Source organism: Dipodomys merriami, unplaced genomic scaffold (assembly GCF_024711535.1).
Source record: "Dipodomys merriami isolate MVZ:Mamm:240054 unplaced genomic scaffold, mDipMer1.0.p SCAF_28, whole genome shotgun sequence".
NCBI classification, from domain to species: Eukaryota; Metazoa; Chordata; class Mammalia; order Rodentia; family Heteromyidae; genus Dipodomys; species Dipodomys merriami.
Genome location: NW_027204270.1, coordinates 1,118,824 through 1,136,630, shown reverse-complemented (window position 1 = coordinate 1,136,630; position 17,807 = coordinate 1,118,824). Strand labels below are relative to the sequence as shown.

The 17,807-nt window shown below is 59.8% G+C and overlaps 1 protein-coding gene across 5 annotated transcripts in view; it reads left to right on the top strand.

Annotated features, from left to right (window-relative positions):
* Morn1 (MORN repeat containing 1) overlaps window positions 1-17,807 on the top strand; it is a 48,910-nt gene that overhangs the window by 5,078 nt on the left and 26,025 nt on the right. For all 5 annotated transcript variants that reach the window (XM_070037151.1, XM_070037153.1, XM_070037149.1 and 2 more), the window contains 6 exons: window positions 268-358; window positions 1,265-1,352; window positions 10,555-10,651; window positions 11,196-11,306; window positions 15,568-15,691; window positions 16,090-16,244. In XM_070037151.1, the coding sequence (XP_069893252.1) occupies window positions 268-358; window positions 1,265-1,352; window positions 10,555-10,651; window positions 11,196-11,306; window positions 15,568-15,691; window positions 16,090-16,244 (666 nt within the window). The remainder of the gene's footprint in view (window positions 1-267; window positions 359-1,264; window positions 1,353-10,554; window positions 10,652-11,195; window positions 11,307-15,567; window positions 15,692-16,089; window positions 16,245-17,807) is intronic.

Sequence of the window (17,807 nt, the reverse complement as noted above, 5' to 3'; positions counted from 1 at the left end):
CCATGTTACACCTGCCATTTCTGGCTGGACAGTGCTGGGCAGTGCTCTGGCCGCTCTGAAGCTCGCCTGGCAGGCAGCCTGGCTCTAGAGTGGGCAGTGGGCGCCAGACCTTTAATTCCCAACCTTCCTGCTTACCACCTCTGCCAGGCTGAGACTGGCCAAATGGCTGTAGGCCAAGTCCCTCCGGGAAGTGTGGGACCCGGGAGCAGGGCTCACCCGGGGGAGGCTTAAGGCGAAGCTCATGTCTACTCTCGGTTCCTTCCCTAGGACAGGGGGTTCTGGTGGACGTGGATGGGCAGACCTACCAGGGAGCCTTCCATGACAACAGGCGGCACGGGCACGGGCAGATGTGCTTTAAGTGAGTATGAGTCTTGGAGGTGGGCCAGCCCTTGGCACACCACACAGCAGGAGCAGCTCCCACAGTTCCTGGAGTGGCGCTAGTGGGGGTTGGGGGATAGGGCAGACTGCATGCCAGGCCTCAAGTGCGCTCTGGCATTTGCTGTTGGTGTGTACCTGTGTGTTCCTAGAGGCTCAAACCTAGGGCCTTCCGTATGCCACGCAAGGGCTTTGCACCCCGACCCTCCCGTTTAACTCGATTATGCGTATAGTGCTGGGCACCAGTGGCTCACACTTGTATCCTAGCTACTCAAGGGGCTGAGATCTGAGGATTGCAGTTGGAAACCAGCCTGGGCAAGAAAGTCCATGAGACTCTTATCTTCAATTAGCCACCAAAAGAAAATAAAAGTGGACCTGTGGCACAAGTGATAAAGTCCTAGCCTTGAGCAAAAAAGCTGAGGAACACTACCCAGGCCCTGAGTACAAGCCACCGTACCTGAAAGAATTTAAAAAATGACTTTATGTACAGTAAAAAACAACTCACCCTTCCTGCCCCACTTCGAGATAGAGGGCTGGTCCCCAAGCCCAGGTCCAGCTTTCCTGGATGGATGCTTGCCCAGCACCCACCCTTGGGATGAGGGCAGCCCCGTCCCCACCCTCCCCTGTCATTTCCTGTTCAGGGAACAAGGGCTGGGCAGGGTGCATGTGGGCGCACATGCGCTGCACAGCGCTCTTCCACGGGGCAGCAGGCCCTGTCTGTGCCTCACCCTCTCACGCCAACCCCGGTGAGGCCGGAGCTCACAGGCCATCTGTTCAGAGCCTATTTTTGCCTTGGCCCCGGTCGTGCGTGCTGAGCACAGTCGGAGGAGCTGGTCTGAGTCACCGTGGCCACCTGGCTCCCGGCTGAGGCCCTGCGCTCTGTCCTCAGGAATGGTGACAGGTACGAAGGCAACTGGGTCCGGGACCAGCGTCAGGGACACGGAGTGCTGTGCCGGGCCGACGGCTCCACCTACGAGGTACCTTGGGTGCCAAGGCTGGGGAGGCGGCCTCCTTGAGGCCCTGGGGGACTGGGGCTCCAGAGTGCTTCAGCTTCACCTGGTGCACTGCAGGTGAGGGACATGGGGTTGCAGCCCCCAGCACCCCAGGTCTCAGCTGGGGTGGACCCTGCCCCAGAAGTCAGGCTAAAACAGGCAGCATCCGAGATGAGCGGGTCTCGCAGACGGAGACAGCAGCTACAGTAGTGCCGCAGGGGACATGATACTAAAAGCGCCGTCGACCAGGAACAGTGCCAAACTTCCAAAAGGGCAAAGAGCAAATACCAACATGTCCATGTTTTCCTGGTGACAGATGGGCTGAGCTGCTCAGGAGGGTTGGGCCGTCTGGGCCTGACGGCAGGGCGGTCTCCTCCAGGGGAAGCACCAGCAGGGGACCTGTCGCACCAGGGCTTCCTGGCCACGCCAGCCGTCACCCGCGCTGTGTGTCCTGTGCCCAGGCTCCGTAGGGCAGCAGTGGCCGTGACCGCAAGGACGTGGGCTCACCTGGCAACTGTGGTGCCAACAGGAAGAAATGACACCGTCAGGCCTCTAGACACAGTGAATCCCCGTGAGAGCACAGGCCGCCTTGGCCCGCCGCGGTCCCTGGGTCCTGCAGCCTCTGACCCATACTGCCGAGAAAACATCACTGTAGAGGGACCATGGTAGCTGGGTTCACACCCTGACCAAGGTGCTGGTATGACAGGCCAGCGGGTAGAAGAACGGAGCCCTGGCAGCAGGAAGCCAGCTGCTCCTAAGATTCAGACACAGGTGGTCTCAGAGATGGGGGAGCAGGTCTTCAGGAGATGGCCCTGAGCTGCGAGTGAACACCACAGGCTCCCCGGGGGCTCCTCGGTGCCCTCGTACACCTACTGGCCCACTCCCTCAAGGAGAGCAGGGAAGCATGGACTGAAGGCTGAGAGGGGCCTGCAGGAGATGGAGCTGAGTGAACTTCAGAGGTGGCCAGCGGTGCGGGCTGCAGAAAGGCTGCGCGATGCCTCGCCTGTTACTCACACAGCACAGTTCTGCCTGGAGCCCTGCCTGTGTTGGACAAGCTACGATCAGAGCAGTGGTGCCCAGGCTGGCGCCCTCCAGGCCTCAAGGGGTCCACCTCTGCTGGCTGATGTCCATCCACATGCTTCTGAGCCAGACTCACCCATCCCCTCCACACAGGATGGGCTGCAAGTTCATGAGACCTGCGGCATGTCCCAGGCAGGCTGGAGCCAGAGGTACAACACTGACTGGCAAGGATTTGCCCCTTTCCCACCTGTCCCTCAACACCCAGAGACTCTCACGACCACAGCCGTCCCTCAGAGCGTGCCATTCCTGATGCACAAGGCTAGAGCTGGCAAAATGCAGGGTTTGCCATCACAGTCCTGGTGCACAGACCCTCAGCACACCTCTCTGAGAAAAGCTCCTGGGCTCTGTCTCTACATGGGCTCCCAACCCAGCAAGCAGCAGAGCAGCCGTGCTGGTCAGCAACTGGCCCAGACCATAACCTGATCTTTGCTTTCCCTGAGAGCCTGGAACGCTCTGTCCAGGGTCTGCTGCCCAGAGACAAAGTGCTTCCTGGCACCCAGCAAAGACCCTCACGGCCTGAGTGGGAATAGGGGAGAACCGTGCGTATCTGCCAGGGCTCGCCTGCTAGCCATGGCTGCCCACTGACTCCAGCTAGTGAGCTTTGCTGGGCCCTGTCCAGGCCTCCCTCCTGAAGCCTGAAAATAGCCGCATTGTCAAGGAATGGAACAGGGACATCACGACTCCTTCACCTTCCGGGCTCAGACATGTCCACCAGGGGGCAGTCTAGCCCTGCTCAGCAGCACAGTCCTCAGCCCTGGGCCCTTGTTCAGAGTTGGTTGGGACAGGAAATGCCCTGGGCATGAGGCTCCAGCTCACCAGCAGAAGGGTGAGCCTTTGGGTGGAGAGTCCAGGCACCCAGCTCAGCATGCAAGTGTGCATCCTTTCAGGTCGGCAAGCTCTTTGTTCCTCCTGGGGCTCGTCTGAAATTCACAGCACATTCCACAAAGGCTTTGTGCTCTGTGTGCAGTGTGCCGCCATTTCCACAGCCTACAGCTCCCTACTAGTGACAATACACGCCTGCAGCTGGTGCGCCAGGGCACATCGGAGAACCAGTTCCTGCAGCCCAGTTCAGAGGGCCCTGTGCCCGAGTGCCATCTGGCCACAGCACCCTGTACTCAGCCTTCTAGCGGAGGCGGGGGTCTGAGCGGGGTCCAGGGAGGTAAGGGAAGACACCCCAGCCATGGTGCCAGGTTGGCATCCAGAGCCAACTAGAACTCATGACACATCAAGAAGCCGTAGCGTGACTGTGCGCCAGCGGCTCACACCTGTAATCCCTGCCTACACAAGAGGCTGAAAACTGAGGATCAAGGTTTGAAGCCAACCCAGGCAGTAAAGTCCTTGAGACTCTTATCTCCAATTACTGAGCAAAACACCAGAAGTAGAGGTGTGGCTCAAGTGGTACAGTTCCAGCCTTGAGTGAACAAAGTCAAGCAAGAACAGAAGGCTCTGAGTTTTTGTTCTTTTAAGTAACAGCATAGACTAAAGCAGCCAGTCAGAGACTCAGAGTGTTTGGAGGTGCTGTGTGGGGACACACACAGGTCCAGGCACTTTTTATGGTGGCCTGGGCGAGGCTGAATGAACAAGCCCTCCCCCCATCCCGATCTCGTGGACCCCGAACAGAGGAGGCAACACAGGCCAGTGGGCAGGCCAGGGCATTTGGGCCGTCTGGGGTTCAGGATCCAGACACTGAGGATACCATGACCGCCAGCCCACGCTTCCAAGGCAGCAAGAGGTTTCACACCGCCGTTTGTGCAAGGAAAAGAATTGCCAAGTCTGTCGCTCGACCCAGATGAATGGGAAGAGACGGAGCCTTGAGCCCTGTGCTGGGAGACAGCCTTCGAGCAATGGCAGGCTGAGGCTACGCCGGGAGCTGCCTCACGCTGTCACGCTCCTTAAATAGATGACTGGTGAACAGGGGGCCCACAATCTGAGATCTGAGGATCGCAGTTCAAAGCCAGCCTGGGCAAGGGAAGTCCATGAGACTCTTATCTCCAATAAACTACTCAGAAAAAGCCAGAAGTGGTGCTGTGGCTCAAGTGGTAAAGTGCTAGCCTTGATTACAAAGAGGCTTAGGGACAGCACCCAAGCCCTGAGTTCAAGCCCCAGGACTGACATTATGTTATATGTATGTATATACGTACGTATATATACACATGTATATATATATATATATATATATATATATATATACATGTATATACATGTACATATATTTGGTAATAAGATACATAGACTGTGAGACTTACCATCTGTCCCTGTTTGAGAGCCCACTTACATTATTGGGCAGCCATGACCAATGTCCATCCACGGAACTGTCTCATGTCCCCAAACTGAGACTCTAGCCCCATTAAACCCTGACATCCATCTCTGATTCCCAGGAACTGGCATTCTGCTTTCTCTCAGGAAGTCTTAACTCCTCTGGGGACCAACTTTGCGGGCCGTCGTACAGGACTTAACCTTCTATCACGGGCTAATCTCAATAAATACTGTGTCCTCGAGGCTCACGCACGTGGCAGCATGTGGCAGAATTCCTGCTAAAGGGCCCGTGGTGCTCCACTGTGTGTGTACATCCCGCTTTCTTTGTCCAGCCTCGTCCGTGGACACGGACTGGCTTCCCTCCCTTGGCGGTTGCCGGTTGTGTCAGGAGCATAGGTGTGCGGGTTCTTCTTCGAGACCCTGTGTTCAGTCTCTGGAATAGACCCAGAAGTGGAATCCTACATCATGGTGCTTGTATTACTTTGCTGTCTTTTTGCAACAGGGTTTACCATGTAGCTCAGGCTGGCCTTAAATTTCATCTACCCTCCTGCCTCAGCCTCCCTAGTGCAGCGCCATACCCAGCTTGTGTTTTTAATTCGTTAAGGAACTGCCAAACATTTCCACAGCAGCTGCACCATTTCAAGCTCCCAGCCGTGGTGCACGGGGGTTCTGCACATCCTCACCCACACTTTCTGGTGTTTTTAAAACTGCCTAGTGAGTTTGAGCCCCACCAGTCATAGACAGCTGAGACCTAAGCCCCACCCACCACCCCCCTTGCTGTCACCACAGAGACAGAGTTACTGCGCTTCGCTTGGTGAAGCTCTGTCTTTCCTGGCTGGTCCCCTAGCACGGAGGCCTGCCCATTAACCCATGTCCACCAAGGCCCTGTGGCAGGCCTTGCATGTGTACATCTGACCATAAGATTTCAGTCCCCACATGGGCAAGGTCACAGATAGGAATTCAGCCCTTCTTTGACACTCAGGTACCTCCCCCACACACACACCAAAAAAAAAAAAAAAAAAAAAAAAAAAGCTAGGCCCACGAGCATTCTGCTTTTTACATTGTCCACAAAGCAGTTTTCTTCCTACAATACCAGGGTTTGAACTCAGGGCCAAGCTTACTTGTGACCACTTGAGCCATACCCACCTCCAACCCAGCTTATTTTCTGGCTATTTTGGAGATGGAGTCGCAAGACTTTGCTGCCCAGGCTGGTTTTGAACTGTGATCCTCTGGATCTCAGCCTCCTGAGTAGTTAGGATGACAGGCGTGAGCCACCAGCACCGGGCTCAGGTTTTGCTGCTGCTGTTGTTTTCGATTCTGGAAAGACTAGAGGGTAGTGAATTTTCCTCAGTGCCTTTGTGGCTGGCCTTGGCCTTTAGTTCCCATAAGAGTTTGGCACAGCTGTCCCTTACCTCAGCCAGATTTCCCATTTTACAGGAAAGAAATCTGACCTGGAGCCTGAGACGTTCCAGGAGAGGGCTTCAGCTGTGTGTCAGGAGAGCCAGCACTGGAAGCGCAGGGCACAAGGCAGCCCTGGGCAGCCGCACCGTGGAGGTTTCCTTAGTGTAACCAGAGCAGTGCACTGAGCTGCTCACGGGGAGTGAGACGTGCTGTGTGGTTTACTGTGGCACAGAGTGGGCATCCCGGGCTCTGCATGGGCCGTGGGGGCGTCCCGGGCTCTGCGTGGGCCGTGGGGGCGTCCCGGGCTCTGCGTGGGCCGTGGGGTCGTGGAGGCGTCCCGGGCCTGCGTGGGCCACAGCATTGTGGGGGTGTCCCGGGCCTGCGTGGGCTGCGTGGGCCGGGGGGTGTCCCAGGCCTGCATGAGCCGTGACGTTATGGGAGTGTCCCAGGGCTGCATGGGCCATGGGGGCGTCCGGGGGCTGCGTGGGCCGTGGGGGCGTCCGGGGGCTGCATGGGCCATGGGGGCGTCCGGGGGCTGCGTGGGCCGTGGGGGCGTCCGGGGCCTGCGTGGGTTGCATGGGCCTTGGGGTTGTGGGGGCATCCGGGGCCTGCGTGGGCTGTGTGGGCCTTGGGGTTGTGGGGGCGTCCAGGGCCTGCGTGGTCCAGACAGGAGGGCAAGTGGTCCAGAGCTGCCTTTAGCACAGAAGAGCAGAGTTGGAACACCGGTGCCTGGTGGTGACATCCATGGAGCCCAGCTACTCATGCTGACCCTTCCTGTTCCTCTGGAGTCTGCCCAGAACCCTGGGGGCTGTGCCGACGCCAGACTGCATATCCTTCCGTGGTCTGGACACGGGTGAGGAAGGGACAGGAAATCTCACAGTCTGCACTGGAATCCCAGGAACGGCCACTCAGCAGGAGATCAGCCCACTGCCAGCCGGAAGGGATGGAGAGTGGGGACACATCCGTCCTCTCCCCCCACCCCCCACAGGGCCGTCACTGCACACTGGAAACCCTCACCTCTGCAGGGTCGAGACCCGGGAGGGCCTTGCGGCTGGCCGCTCAGGTGGGCCAGGAGGCCAGGACCTCAGCCAAAGATCTCACCTGCTTTGGGCCCAAGGCATGGAAGTGTCTGCAAACAGTTTCCTCCAGAATCTGGACGCTCTGAGGCCACACTGGGGCAGGGCTGGAGGCCCGCTGCTCACTCAGCCACGCTTCCTGGTGTGGTCAGCCTGGTCCCGGTGCGCAGGAAGAGCCAGAGTGGGGAAGGACCCAGGGGTATGTGTGTGACTCAGGGCAAGGGGCATGGCCTCTGCAGGGTCACTGCTGCTGCTGCTGCTCCTCCTCCTCCCTCCTCCTCCTCCTCCCCCTCCCCCTCCCCCTCCCCCTCCCCCTCCCCCTCCTCCTCCTCCTCCTCCTCCTCCGTCATGGGGCTTGAACTCGGCCTGGACCCAGTCTCTCCGCTCTTCAGCTCAAGGCTAGCACTCTATCACTTGAGCCACAGTGCCATTTCTGGCTTTTTCTGCTTATGTGGTGCTGAGGAATTGAGCCTGGGGCCTCATGTGTGCAAGGAAAGCATTCTACCACTGAGCCACCTTCCCAGCCCCTAACTAATGGGTAGGAAGGAAGAAAGCCAGTGGGGGTCAACCAGGAAGCACTTCCTGCCTGAGAACAGGGTACTTGCTCCTTAGTTACTGAGCTCAATCTGCTGGCCGTCTTGAGCACCGTCCACAGGCAGCAGCGCAGGCAGGAATGGGGGCTGAGCCCACTCTTCCAGTGCTCAGGTCGCCAGAGCAACTGTGTCACGGACACCTATGTGTTCACTCCAGGCTTGCTTGCTTTGGGGTGAGCGTGGTCTACGTGTGGCTCCTCCCTCGCTGGCTGGCAGCGTCGCCACTCTCCTGTGTCCCTCGGCAACACTGTCCTCCCCTTCTGGCCATCTAGGGAGCGGCCGGGGAGAAGCAGAGCAGGCGTGGTGGCCACCTGGGGGATTCGTGCTGGCCGCTCGGTGGCCGCAGCTCCCATAGCTGGTCTTGGACCAAGCTCTGTACCGCCACGAAGCCAGAGTGGCTCCAGGGTGTCAACTTCCCAAGCCGAGGCTGGCCCTTGCCCAGAGAGCCACCCTGTGAAGGCGTCATCCCCAACCCCGGCGTCCTTGGTTCGTGAGGCGGCTTCCCATTTGCTGAGAAATTTGCTGGGAGGTTGTAACATCAGACAGCCATGCTTTCTGTCAAGGCGTGGTGCCAACCGTGCTGTCCTAAAGCCTCGTCGTACAACCCTGATCCACCCAGCAGTGCCCCGTGGCTGGCGCCGGTGCCGGGCATGCAGCCGGCAGCCCCCTGGGTGGCGGCGGTAGGTGTGTTTTGGCGAGCACCTTCAGCCACGTGGGAAGGGTGCCTGGCCACGTGGGGGCGAGTGGCTATCGCAGACTAGCGCATGGGCTCCTCACCCACGGCTGCTTCCTGGCCGTGGCCCCCAGGCAGGCAGCTACCAGGGTGGCACTGCTTATCACTGCCACCATGCCCAGACCTGCCCACAGCTGCAGGAAGGCCGAGACGGCTTCCTCGGAGGCCAGAGCAGCCAGAAGCTCCCACAGAAGGAAAGCGCTGGGTTCTTCTGGACTCTGTCTCGGCTCCCAGCACACACTCAAATCCAGCCATGAGCCACCAGGCCCCTCCCGAGGTGTCTGTGTGGACGGCAAGTGTTTATCTTGATGTGAGCATGCAGAATGTCACCCTTGGGAGCACTGGGACCGGAAGGAAGGAGATGAGAGGCAGGCGTGAGGACCAAAGTACCGGGGAGGGGGAGGGCATCGAGACCACTGGGGAGAAGCCGGTAACTGCAGTCCTGTGGTGTCACTTGGTGAGGTCTGGAATCACACGGTGGAGAAAGCCAGCCAAAGTGAGGTCCTGTGTACGGGCAGGGGCACCTCCGCTCTCCACCCTGCAGACCGGGCAGCCTCCTGACACGGGACCCTCGGACCCCTCCTGCCCACAGCCTCTGTGTGGGCCCCACATCCGTGCAGCAGAAGGGGAGAGCTGTGTCCACACGGGGGACGGCGGGAGCAAAGGTCAGGCAGGGGCCGCAGCTGCTCCTAACAGGACCGGGAGGCCAGTCAGCCGAGCAGCAGTGACTCCGTGGGGACACAGCGGGGTGTGGTGGTACGGGCCATCCAGGGCTGCGGGTCACCGGTGGCCCCTGCCACGTGCTTGCGGCTGACTGCCACCCCCTTGGCTGCCCCTTGTGTGGGGACAAGGCAGGAGACGTGGACCTTGTGTCCAGCAGCTGTGGCTCGCTTCCCCGGCCCCAGGACCCTCTCTAGACGCCTAGTGGGATCTGCTGTCCAGTGCGTGCAGGGGCCGCATGTCCCAAGCAGGCCCGTGGAAAGCTCTTTCCCGGTCTTTGGGGTGTCTGCACCTTTCAGGGCCCCGGCCTCCTCCGAGTGTGTATGGCCACAGCCTTCAGCTGCGCCGGCCATCCACACCCCAGAACCCGGCACTCGGCTGCTGCCCGGCCCTGTCACCACGTGGCCTAGGGAGCCCAGGTACATGCAGAGGCCTCAGCTGCTGAGTGCTGGGCAGCCTGGGCACCTGAACAGGAGGGTAAGAGGACAGAAGAGTGACGCAACCAACCCGTCTGGGGCCAGTTTTCCTCTACCAGAAGGAAATCATAGTCAGATGAAGCTCTGTTGCCATCTTGAAATTTTCCATGAAGGCCCTGTGATTCTCATGGTCCAGCTCTGGTGTGTGTGGTCTGGGGTAGAGGTGAGCCCGGAGGAGGCAGAGCAGGGATCTGTATCATACTCTCCGTCTCTTGGGCAGGGTGTGTGTGCATGTGTTCATTGGCCTTTTCACTTAGAAGCCTGGGCTAGCAGAACAGCTGGCCCCATGGCAGCGGGCAGGTTTGGGTCTCCTAATGACCGGCTCACAGCGTTGTATTTATGTCCAAGAAGGTTTCCTGTGCAGAGGGCACCTGTGTGAGCCGTGGTCTGTCTGTTTGCTTGGAGTACACCTTGCCCTCTTCCGCACTTGCTGGCGTCTTTGAAATGCAACAAATATTTATAGCAAAGCCAGCAAAATAGAGTGCCCAAACCAGCAGAACTATTGCGTGGACCTCGGGGCCCTGGGGTTTCCTAGCCACCCCCCAAGGCCACATGTGGACCTCGGGGCAAGGGGTTTCCTAGCTGCTCCCGAGGCCACATGTGGACCTCGGGGCAAGGGGTTTCCTAGCCACCCCCCAAGGCCACATGTGGACCTCGGGGCCCTGGGGCTTCCTAGCCACCCCCCAAGGCCACATGTGGACCTCGGGGCCCTGGGGTTTCCTAGCTGCTCCCGAGGCCACATGTGGACCTCGGGGCCCTGGGGTTTCCTAGCCACCCCCCAAGGCCACATGTGGACCTCGGGGCCCTGGGGCTTCCTAGCCACCCCCCAAGGCTACACTGTCCCATCCACAGGGACAGTGGCACAGCGATGTCTTCAGTGGGCTGGGCAGCCTGACCCACTGCTCAGGAGCCACCTACTGCGGACTGTGGATCAACGGCCACCCAGCAGGTCAGTGAGCTTTACCCTTTCCTGCCCGTGAGGAGCTAGCCCTGTCTCCCACACTTCCCTGGGCACTCCCACAACCCCTCAGCCACAGGGCAAAGTATTGGCAAAGTGGGTCACACTGTGCTGCTTCTTAGCGGCCTCCATCTGGCTCCCTGAGGCTTCCACAGGGAGGGGGCCACAGGTGGTCCGTGTCCCCAGTAGGGCTGGCCAGGCGGCCCTCGCTGGGGAACACCCCCTGGCCACGCGTTGTTCCTTGCCATTTGTCCCTGACTATCTGTGGCCCCTTCTTAGACTCGGAACAAGGGTGCCACCGGGTGGTGGCCCTCTGCACACCTCGGCGCCCATCCTGATGCACGGGCAGATGCCAGCCTGGCTCCAGGCCAGCCTGACCGTGCCCTGTGGGCACCAGAGGCCCCCTTGGCATCTGAGCACGGCGTGCGGTCTTCCTGCTGCCACGTTGCTCGCTAGCCGCCACCTCTGGCTGGACAGGGAGTGGTAGGGTCTCGCTGGAGCCATCCCACCACTAACTCCGCTCTGCCTCTCCCAGCGCCGGCCAGCAGGATTGCAGTCCTGGGTCCGGAGGTGCTGCAGGTGGTCCAGGGCACTCCCTTCACCTTGAGTGTGGAGCTGCAGCAGGACGACGGGGACATCGCGGAGAGTAAGCCCGGGTGGGAAGGCCCGGCTTCCCAAAGCACAGCTCTCCAGGGAGCCAGACGTGGGCCACGTGGGTGGCTCATGGTCCAGGCCCTCAGAGGCCTGCTCCCTGCTGGCATCTGTGTCTGTGTGTGTGCACACGTGTGTGTGTGTGCGGTGTGCGTGCGTGTGCAGACACAGGCATGGGGTGTGTACGTGTCAGTACGTGCATGTGTTTGGTCTCTCCCTGGAGACGAGGCTGTATCAGACATGGAAGATGGAAGAGAGGGCTTGGGTGGGCAATCTGTAGGCAGCCTCCCTGCCTTCCTGGATGGAGGAGGCGGCGGGAACTCCTGCCGTAGTAAAGGTAGACGTGTGAGTTCCCTGAGCCGTCCGCGCCATGCCAGCATCCCCTCGGAACCATCATCCCCCATCGTTCGGGAAGCCGTGCAGGCAGCTTGTCAGTACATTTGGTCACAACTGGTTTGTCCAGACAGTTTCACTGCGGTGTCGCTGGGGCGCGTTTGCTGTAACGTTAATCTGTACTGTGATACCACAGTCTGTATCAAGCTTGCAGCCACAAGCAGGTGCCAGCCCCTTCCAGAACGCACTCCATGTATGACCTGACAGGGATTGCCTCAAGTTGCCTCGCGTGTGCCCCTTGCCTCCCTCTCCTCTCTATCTCCCACACCTTCCTTTTTTTTTGGTCAGTCCTGGGGCTTGAACTCTGACTCTGGGCCTGGGTGCTGGCCCTCAGCTCTTCAGCTCAAGGCTAACGCTCTACCACTTGAGCCACAGTGCCACTTCTGATTTTCTGGTGGTTTATTGGAGTCTCACAGACTGGGGTGGGAAGGTGGCTCAGTGGTAGTGCTTGCCTTGCATGCATGAGGCCCTGGGTTCAATTCTTCAGCACCACATAAGCAGAAAAGGCTGTAAGTGGTGCTGTGGCTCAAGTGGTAGAGCGCTCGCCTTGAGTTGAGGAGCTGAGGGACAGCGCCCATGCCCAGAGTTCAGGCCCCATGACCAGTTAAAAAAAAAGTCTCACAGACTTTGCTCCCCTGGCTGGCTTTGAACCACAATCCTCAGATCTCAGCCTCCTGAGTAGCTAGGATGACAGGCGTGAGCCACAAGGGCCCTGCTATTTATTCTTTGTGTGTGTGTGTGCCAGTACTGGGGCTTGAACTCTGGGTCTCACACTTTTTTGGGCATGGCTCCTACTCTACCGCTAGGGTCACTCCTTCAGTTCAGGCTTCTTGCTGCTTAATTGAAGATAAGAATCTCACCAATTTGACTGTCTGGGCTGGCTTGGAACCTCAGTTCCTAGATCTCAGCCTCCCGAGTGGCTGGGGTCACAGGTATGAGCCGCTGGAGCCTGGCCCCTGCTTTTTTCCCCCTTTTCTGTCTTTGTTTTTGTTTGTTGTTGTTGTTTGTTTGTTTTTTTCTGTTTCACATTGGATGGTTTCTTTGGCGGTATCTTCAAGCGTACAGATCCTTCCTTCCGCAGGGCCTGTTAGGGACCAGTCAGTGGGATTTTCCTCTCATCATTGTAGTTTCTTTCCCTAGAGGTTTAACTCTCTTTCTTATGTCAACTAGGTCTCCACTCCATTGCCCAGCACCCAGAACTTGGTATAATCACTTCCTGTGTCCTTGACTGCTCAGTCTATCACTGGGTTGGTGTCACCCTGGGTTCGTTTTCTCCTATTGATTTTTCTCCTCGTGGCCATGCTTCCCACAATCCTGGCATGCCTGCTGGTCTTGGATAAAATGCCAGACATTGTAATTCGCCTTGTTGGAGGCAGACTTTCCTCATAATCCGACCTGTCTGAGCTTTTGCTCTGGGGAGGTGTCACGTTATGTGGGGACTGTTGGTCAGGTCTGGAGGAGAGCAAGTCTGGGTGATGACCCATTCCCCCTCTCCATGGCCCCTCCATGACCCATTCCTCCTCTCCACGGCCCCTCCATGACCCATTCCTCCTCTGCACTGCCCCTCCATGACCCATTCCCCCTCTCCACTGCCCCTCCATGACCCATTCCTCCTCTCCACAGCCCCTCCATGACCCATTCCTCCTCTCCACTGCCCCTCCATGACCCATTCCTCCTCCACTGCCCCTCCATGACCCATTCCCCCTCTCCACTGCCCCTCCATGACCCATTCCTCCTCCACTGCCCCTCCATGACCCATTCCTCCTCCACTGCCCCTGATGACCCATTCCTCCTCTCCACTGCCCGTGATGACCCATTCCTCCTCTCCACAGCCCCTCCATGACCCATTCCCCCTCTCCACTGCCCCTCCATGACCCATTCCTCCTCTGCACTGCCCCTCCATGACCCATTCCTCCTCCACTGCCCCTCCATGACCCATTCCTCCTCCACGGCCCCTCCATGACCCATTCCTCCTCTCCACTGCCCCTCCATGACCCATTCCTCCTCTCCACAGCCCCTCCATGACCCATTCCCCCTCTCCACTGCCCCTCCATGACCCATTCCTCCTCTGCACTGCCCCTCCATGACCCATTCCTCCTCTCCACTGCCCCTCCATGACCCATTCCTCCTCTGCACTGCCCCTCCATGACCCATTCCTCCTCTGCACTGCCCCTCCATGACCCATTCCTCCTCCACGGCCCCTCCATGACCCATTCCTCCTCTCCACTGCCCCTCCATGACCCATTCCTCCTCTCCACAGCCCCTCCATGACCCATTCCCCCTCTCCACTGCCCCTCCATGACCCATTCCTCCTCTGCACTGCCCCTCCATGACCCATTCCTCCTCCACTGCCCCTCCATGACCCATTCCTCCTCCACTGCCCGTGATGACCCATTCCTCCTCTCCACTGCCCGTGATGACCCATTCCTCCTCTCCACTGCCCCTCCATGACCCATTCCTCCTCTCCACTGCCCCTCCATGACCCATTCCTCCTCCACTGCCCCTCCATGACCCATTCCTCCTCTCCACTGCCCCTCCATGACCCATTCCTCCTCTCCACTGCCCCTCCATGACCCATTCCCCCTCTGCACTGCCCCTCCATGACCCATTCCTCCTCTCCACTGCCCCTGATGACCCATTCCTCCTCTCCACTGCCCCTCCATGACCGATTCCTCCACTGCCCGTTGACCCAGTGTTCCTCCACTGCAACGAGGACCTTCTAAGAACTAGAGCAGGTCTCCTGTGACTTCTGAGTCACACTGGCTCGGCTGTGGGGGACAAGGTATCCAGTTCTGAGACTCAGGCCCTTTTTCCCTCGCTTCCAGGGGTTTTCTTCCTGCCTCATGGAGTCCCGTGGGGCACCAGTGTGCTCTTCTGACCACTGGGGCTCAGCATGCCTCCAGGGCTTCTCGGCTCTACTCCTTTGCCCTTACTTGGAAACCCTGTTGCCCACAATCTCCTCTCTTTTCCTCAGCTGAGGAGTCAGCTGGTCAGCCTCTGAGCTCTGAATTGGCTGCTTCAACTAGGGGTTCTACCCAGGGTGTTGGTCTAGTTGGAATATACTCTACATCTGTTCCTTGGTGTGTCTAGAAGCTCTTCCCAGAGCTCCCTGTCAGCCCTAGGAGTTGAGGACCATCCGCTCCACCTCCTCCTCTTCCCCCTTGTAGGCATGGCCGCTCTGTCTCACCACAGCACCACGGCACACACACCCCCATACTGGCCGCTCCACCACCTCTCTGAGGCCCACTCAGACTGCCCTGTGACCCAGAGGGACAGCGGCTGCCTGCAGCTGGAGGCTCCCAGAGTCAGGCGCAGTGAGCTGGCCCTGGAGACATTTAGTAGGCACGGACTGTGACTGTGTGCCAGGCCCTTGGAGGGCACAGGGCTGGGGGCTGGACATGCTCCGGTCAAGGCAGGTTGATAGGGACTGCAGTGGACACAAGCCCTGCCCCATTGTACCATGTACAGCACTCACACACACATGCATGCAGACACACAGACAGACACACACACTGTCCCAGGGCAGTGTTGAGGCATGGTGAGCCCACAGTCCACTCACCAGGGGAGGCTCCCCCAAAGGGTGCAGGCTACTGGCCAGTGCTAGGTGGACCAGCAGGACCTTAAGCCCAGAGCTGGAGATTCAGGATCCAGAGTTCAAGGTGAAGGACAGAGATATTCCGTGGGAAATGAGGCGCCAGGGATCCCAGGAGACTTCCGCCCACATAGACCCAAGGAGGGCAAGCCAGGGTCCTTCTGTGTGACGAGACAAGTTGCATGGGGTCGCGTGGGTTATAACTGGGATGGCAGACTGTCGCCGTTCCCACACCATCTAAGCAGCTTGTTCCCGATCTCTCTCCTGGAAGATGAGAGCGGCCGGCTCCTGAAGATCTCAGCCGGCGTCAGATATGTGCAACTCTCGGCCTACTCTGAGGTCAGCTTTTTCAAGATGGAGGAAGACCACCACGAGACACCCATCCAGACCCCATTGTGAGTGAGGGCAGGGCCTCAACATCTCAGCTGCCCTGGTCACCGAGGCCCGGTGACCAGTGCTGGCCCGGGTTTCCAGATCAGGTCCGGGCCATCGAGGTAGCAAGCAGCAGCCAGGTGCTGGTGAGCGGGGGTGGGCACTAGCCCCGGCCTGGCTGTCAGGGAGGAGGGCAGGCAGGACCCACCCACCGGCCATTTTCTCTGGGCCTCAGTTGGTCCCAACCCACATAGCTCACCGAGATCGGTGAACAGTGCTCCCCAAGACTTTCCTTGGCCAAGTCGGTCAGAGGTCAGAAGGTGTCCAAGGTGAGAACACAGCCCGGGCTCCTTCCTGTCTGCCCTGCCTCTGCCCCCGCCCACCCCCAGCCCCACTCAAGGTCTCGTCCTGTCCTTCCCAGTGGCTTCCAGTGCGTCTCCTATCCCCTGTCCAGCCCGACCCCCTGGGCGATGGGGCCATCGGGAGCTGACCCGCCACCCTCCAGGGAAGACCTCGAGCCAGGGCTGGCCCCAGGCACCTGTTGTGTCCAGCAAGACAGCCCCAGCAGCCCTCCGGGTGAGTGGAGTTAACAAATGCGTGGAGCCCAGATCCTGGGTGGGAAGGAAACAAAGCCGTCTCTAAGAATTGGGGTACTTGGATCTGAGAGACACAGGAAGGCCAGGGAGGAGGCCCAGACCGCAGCAAGCCTCCGCAGAGCAAGCTGTCCTCCAGGGAGCAGTTAGCTGGTAGAGCTGCCCGCCTGGGCCGCACCCCACCAAGCAAGCTCACAGCCATGGGGGGACGCACACTGGCTACGAAGGCCGAGGGCGCGGGCGTGGGGTGCTGCTCGTTTCGTTGGTCCCGGTGACGGGGACAGGAGTGAGCTCGTGGCAGGACCCGCTCAGACCCGTCTCGCTTGGTCTGCCAGGCCCTGGGGGTCCCGCTGCCCCGGAGCCAGGGCGGTCACCACCCCACTGTGTTCCGCCGGCCGCCGAGGTGCTGGGGGGGCGCCGGAGGTCCTTTCTGGTCCGTCCACCGCTTGGCTCCCGCTGGCTCCACCCGTGTGTCTGGCTCGTGGCTGTTCAGAGTTGCAGCACCTGCCCCGGGCTCTGACCACAGCCCGGCACCGTGCGCCCACCGGTCTTCCCACATCCTTCTTGCCACGGCCCTGCACCCCCTCTTTCTAGACTGGGACGAGCGGAGTAAGGAGGCTCCATCAGCAGTGGGGCCTGCAGACTCACGCATCTCGTGTCTGGGGCACCGTACGACACTCCATGTGGGCCTGATGCCAGGGTCTCCTGGCCCTATGGTGGGACCTGAGCCCTGGGCTCTGCCTTTGGGGCGCAGAGGGTGAGCTCCAGGTCACAGCAGAGCAGGCTGCTCTGAAAACGGCACGGGCACACAGACCTGAGACGCAGAGGCAGGGACGGGAGGCTGGGCCGCTAGCCACTCCCACCGCAATGTGACAGAGGCCCTGCGCATCACAGGTGCACCGCCCCACCTCCCTGCGCCCAGGGTGGGTCACGGCCCCCCAGACCCCCACTGGCCTCCTTCACCCCTGTAGCCCCAGGAGGTGCTGGGGCAGCCGTACTGCCGTGGCTTGAGAGTCTGTCCCAACAGCGGCTGAAGAGCCTATTCCTTTTCACCCCAAACCCCAGGCTGTCCTAGGGAGGGGCACTGACTCTCTCCTTGTGGGGAGCTGCAGGCCCCGGCTCCTGGCAGGAAGCCCGCTTGGTCTGGCCTGGGGGCTGCCGGTCCACGGAGCGGGTGGGGTGGGGGCTGCTCCTTTGCCTCCACTGCCATCATAGAAGCGATTTCACGCCACATCGCCAGCATAGTTCTCATATTTCTGTGTAAAAATACTCCTGTGCGCCACGCCCTCCGCTTGGAGGGATTTCCCAAGTCCAGTGCTGAGTGTGGATGGAGCCCGGGGAGCGGGACTCAGTCAACACCCCCTGACCAGTGTGCTCCACTGCCGTGGGTTCTGCGCAAGGCTGTCTGTCCTCCCCTGCAGGTCCAGCTCTGTTGGACTCGTGATTCCCAGGACCACACCCCATACTCCCTGAAACGTGCTCTGGGAGCCGACCAGGCTTGTCCTGGGCCCCCCAGGGGCGGGGCGCATCCCAGGACCTGCGCGCA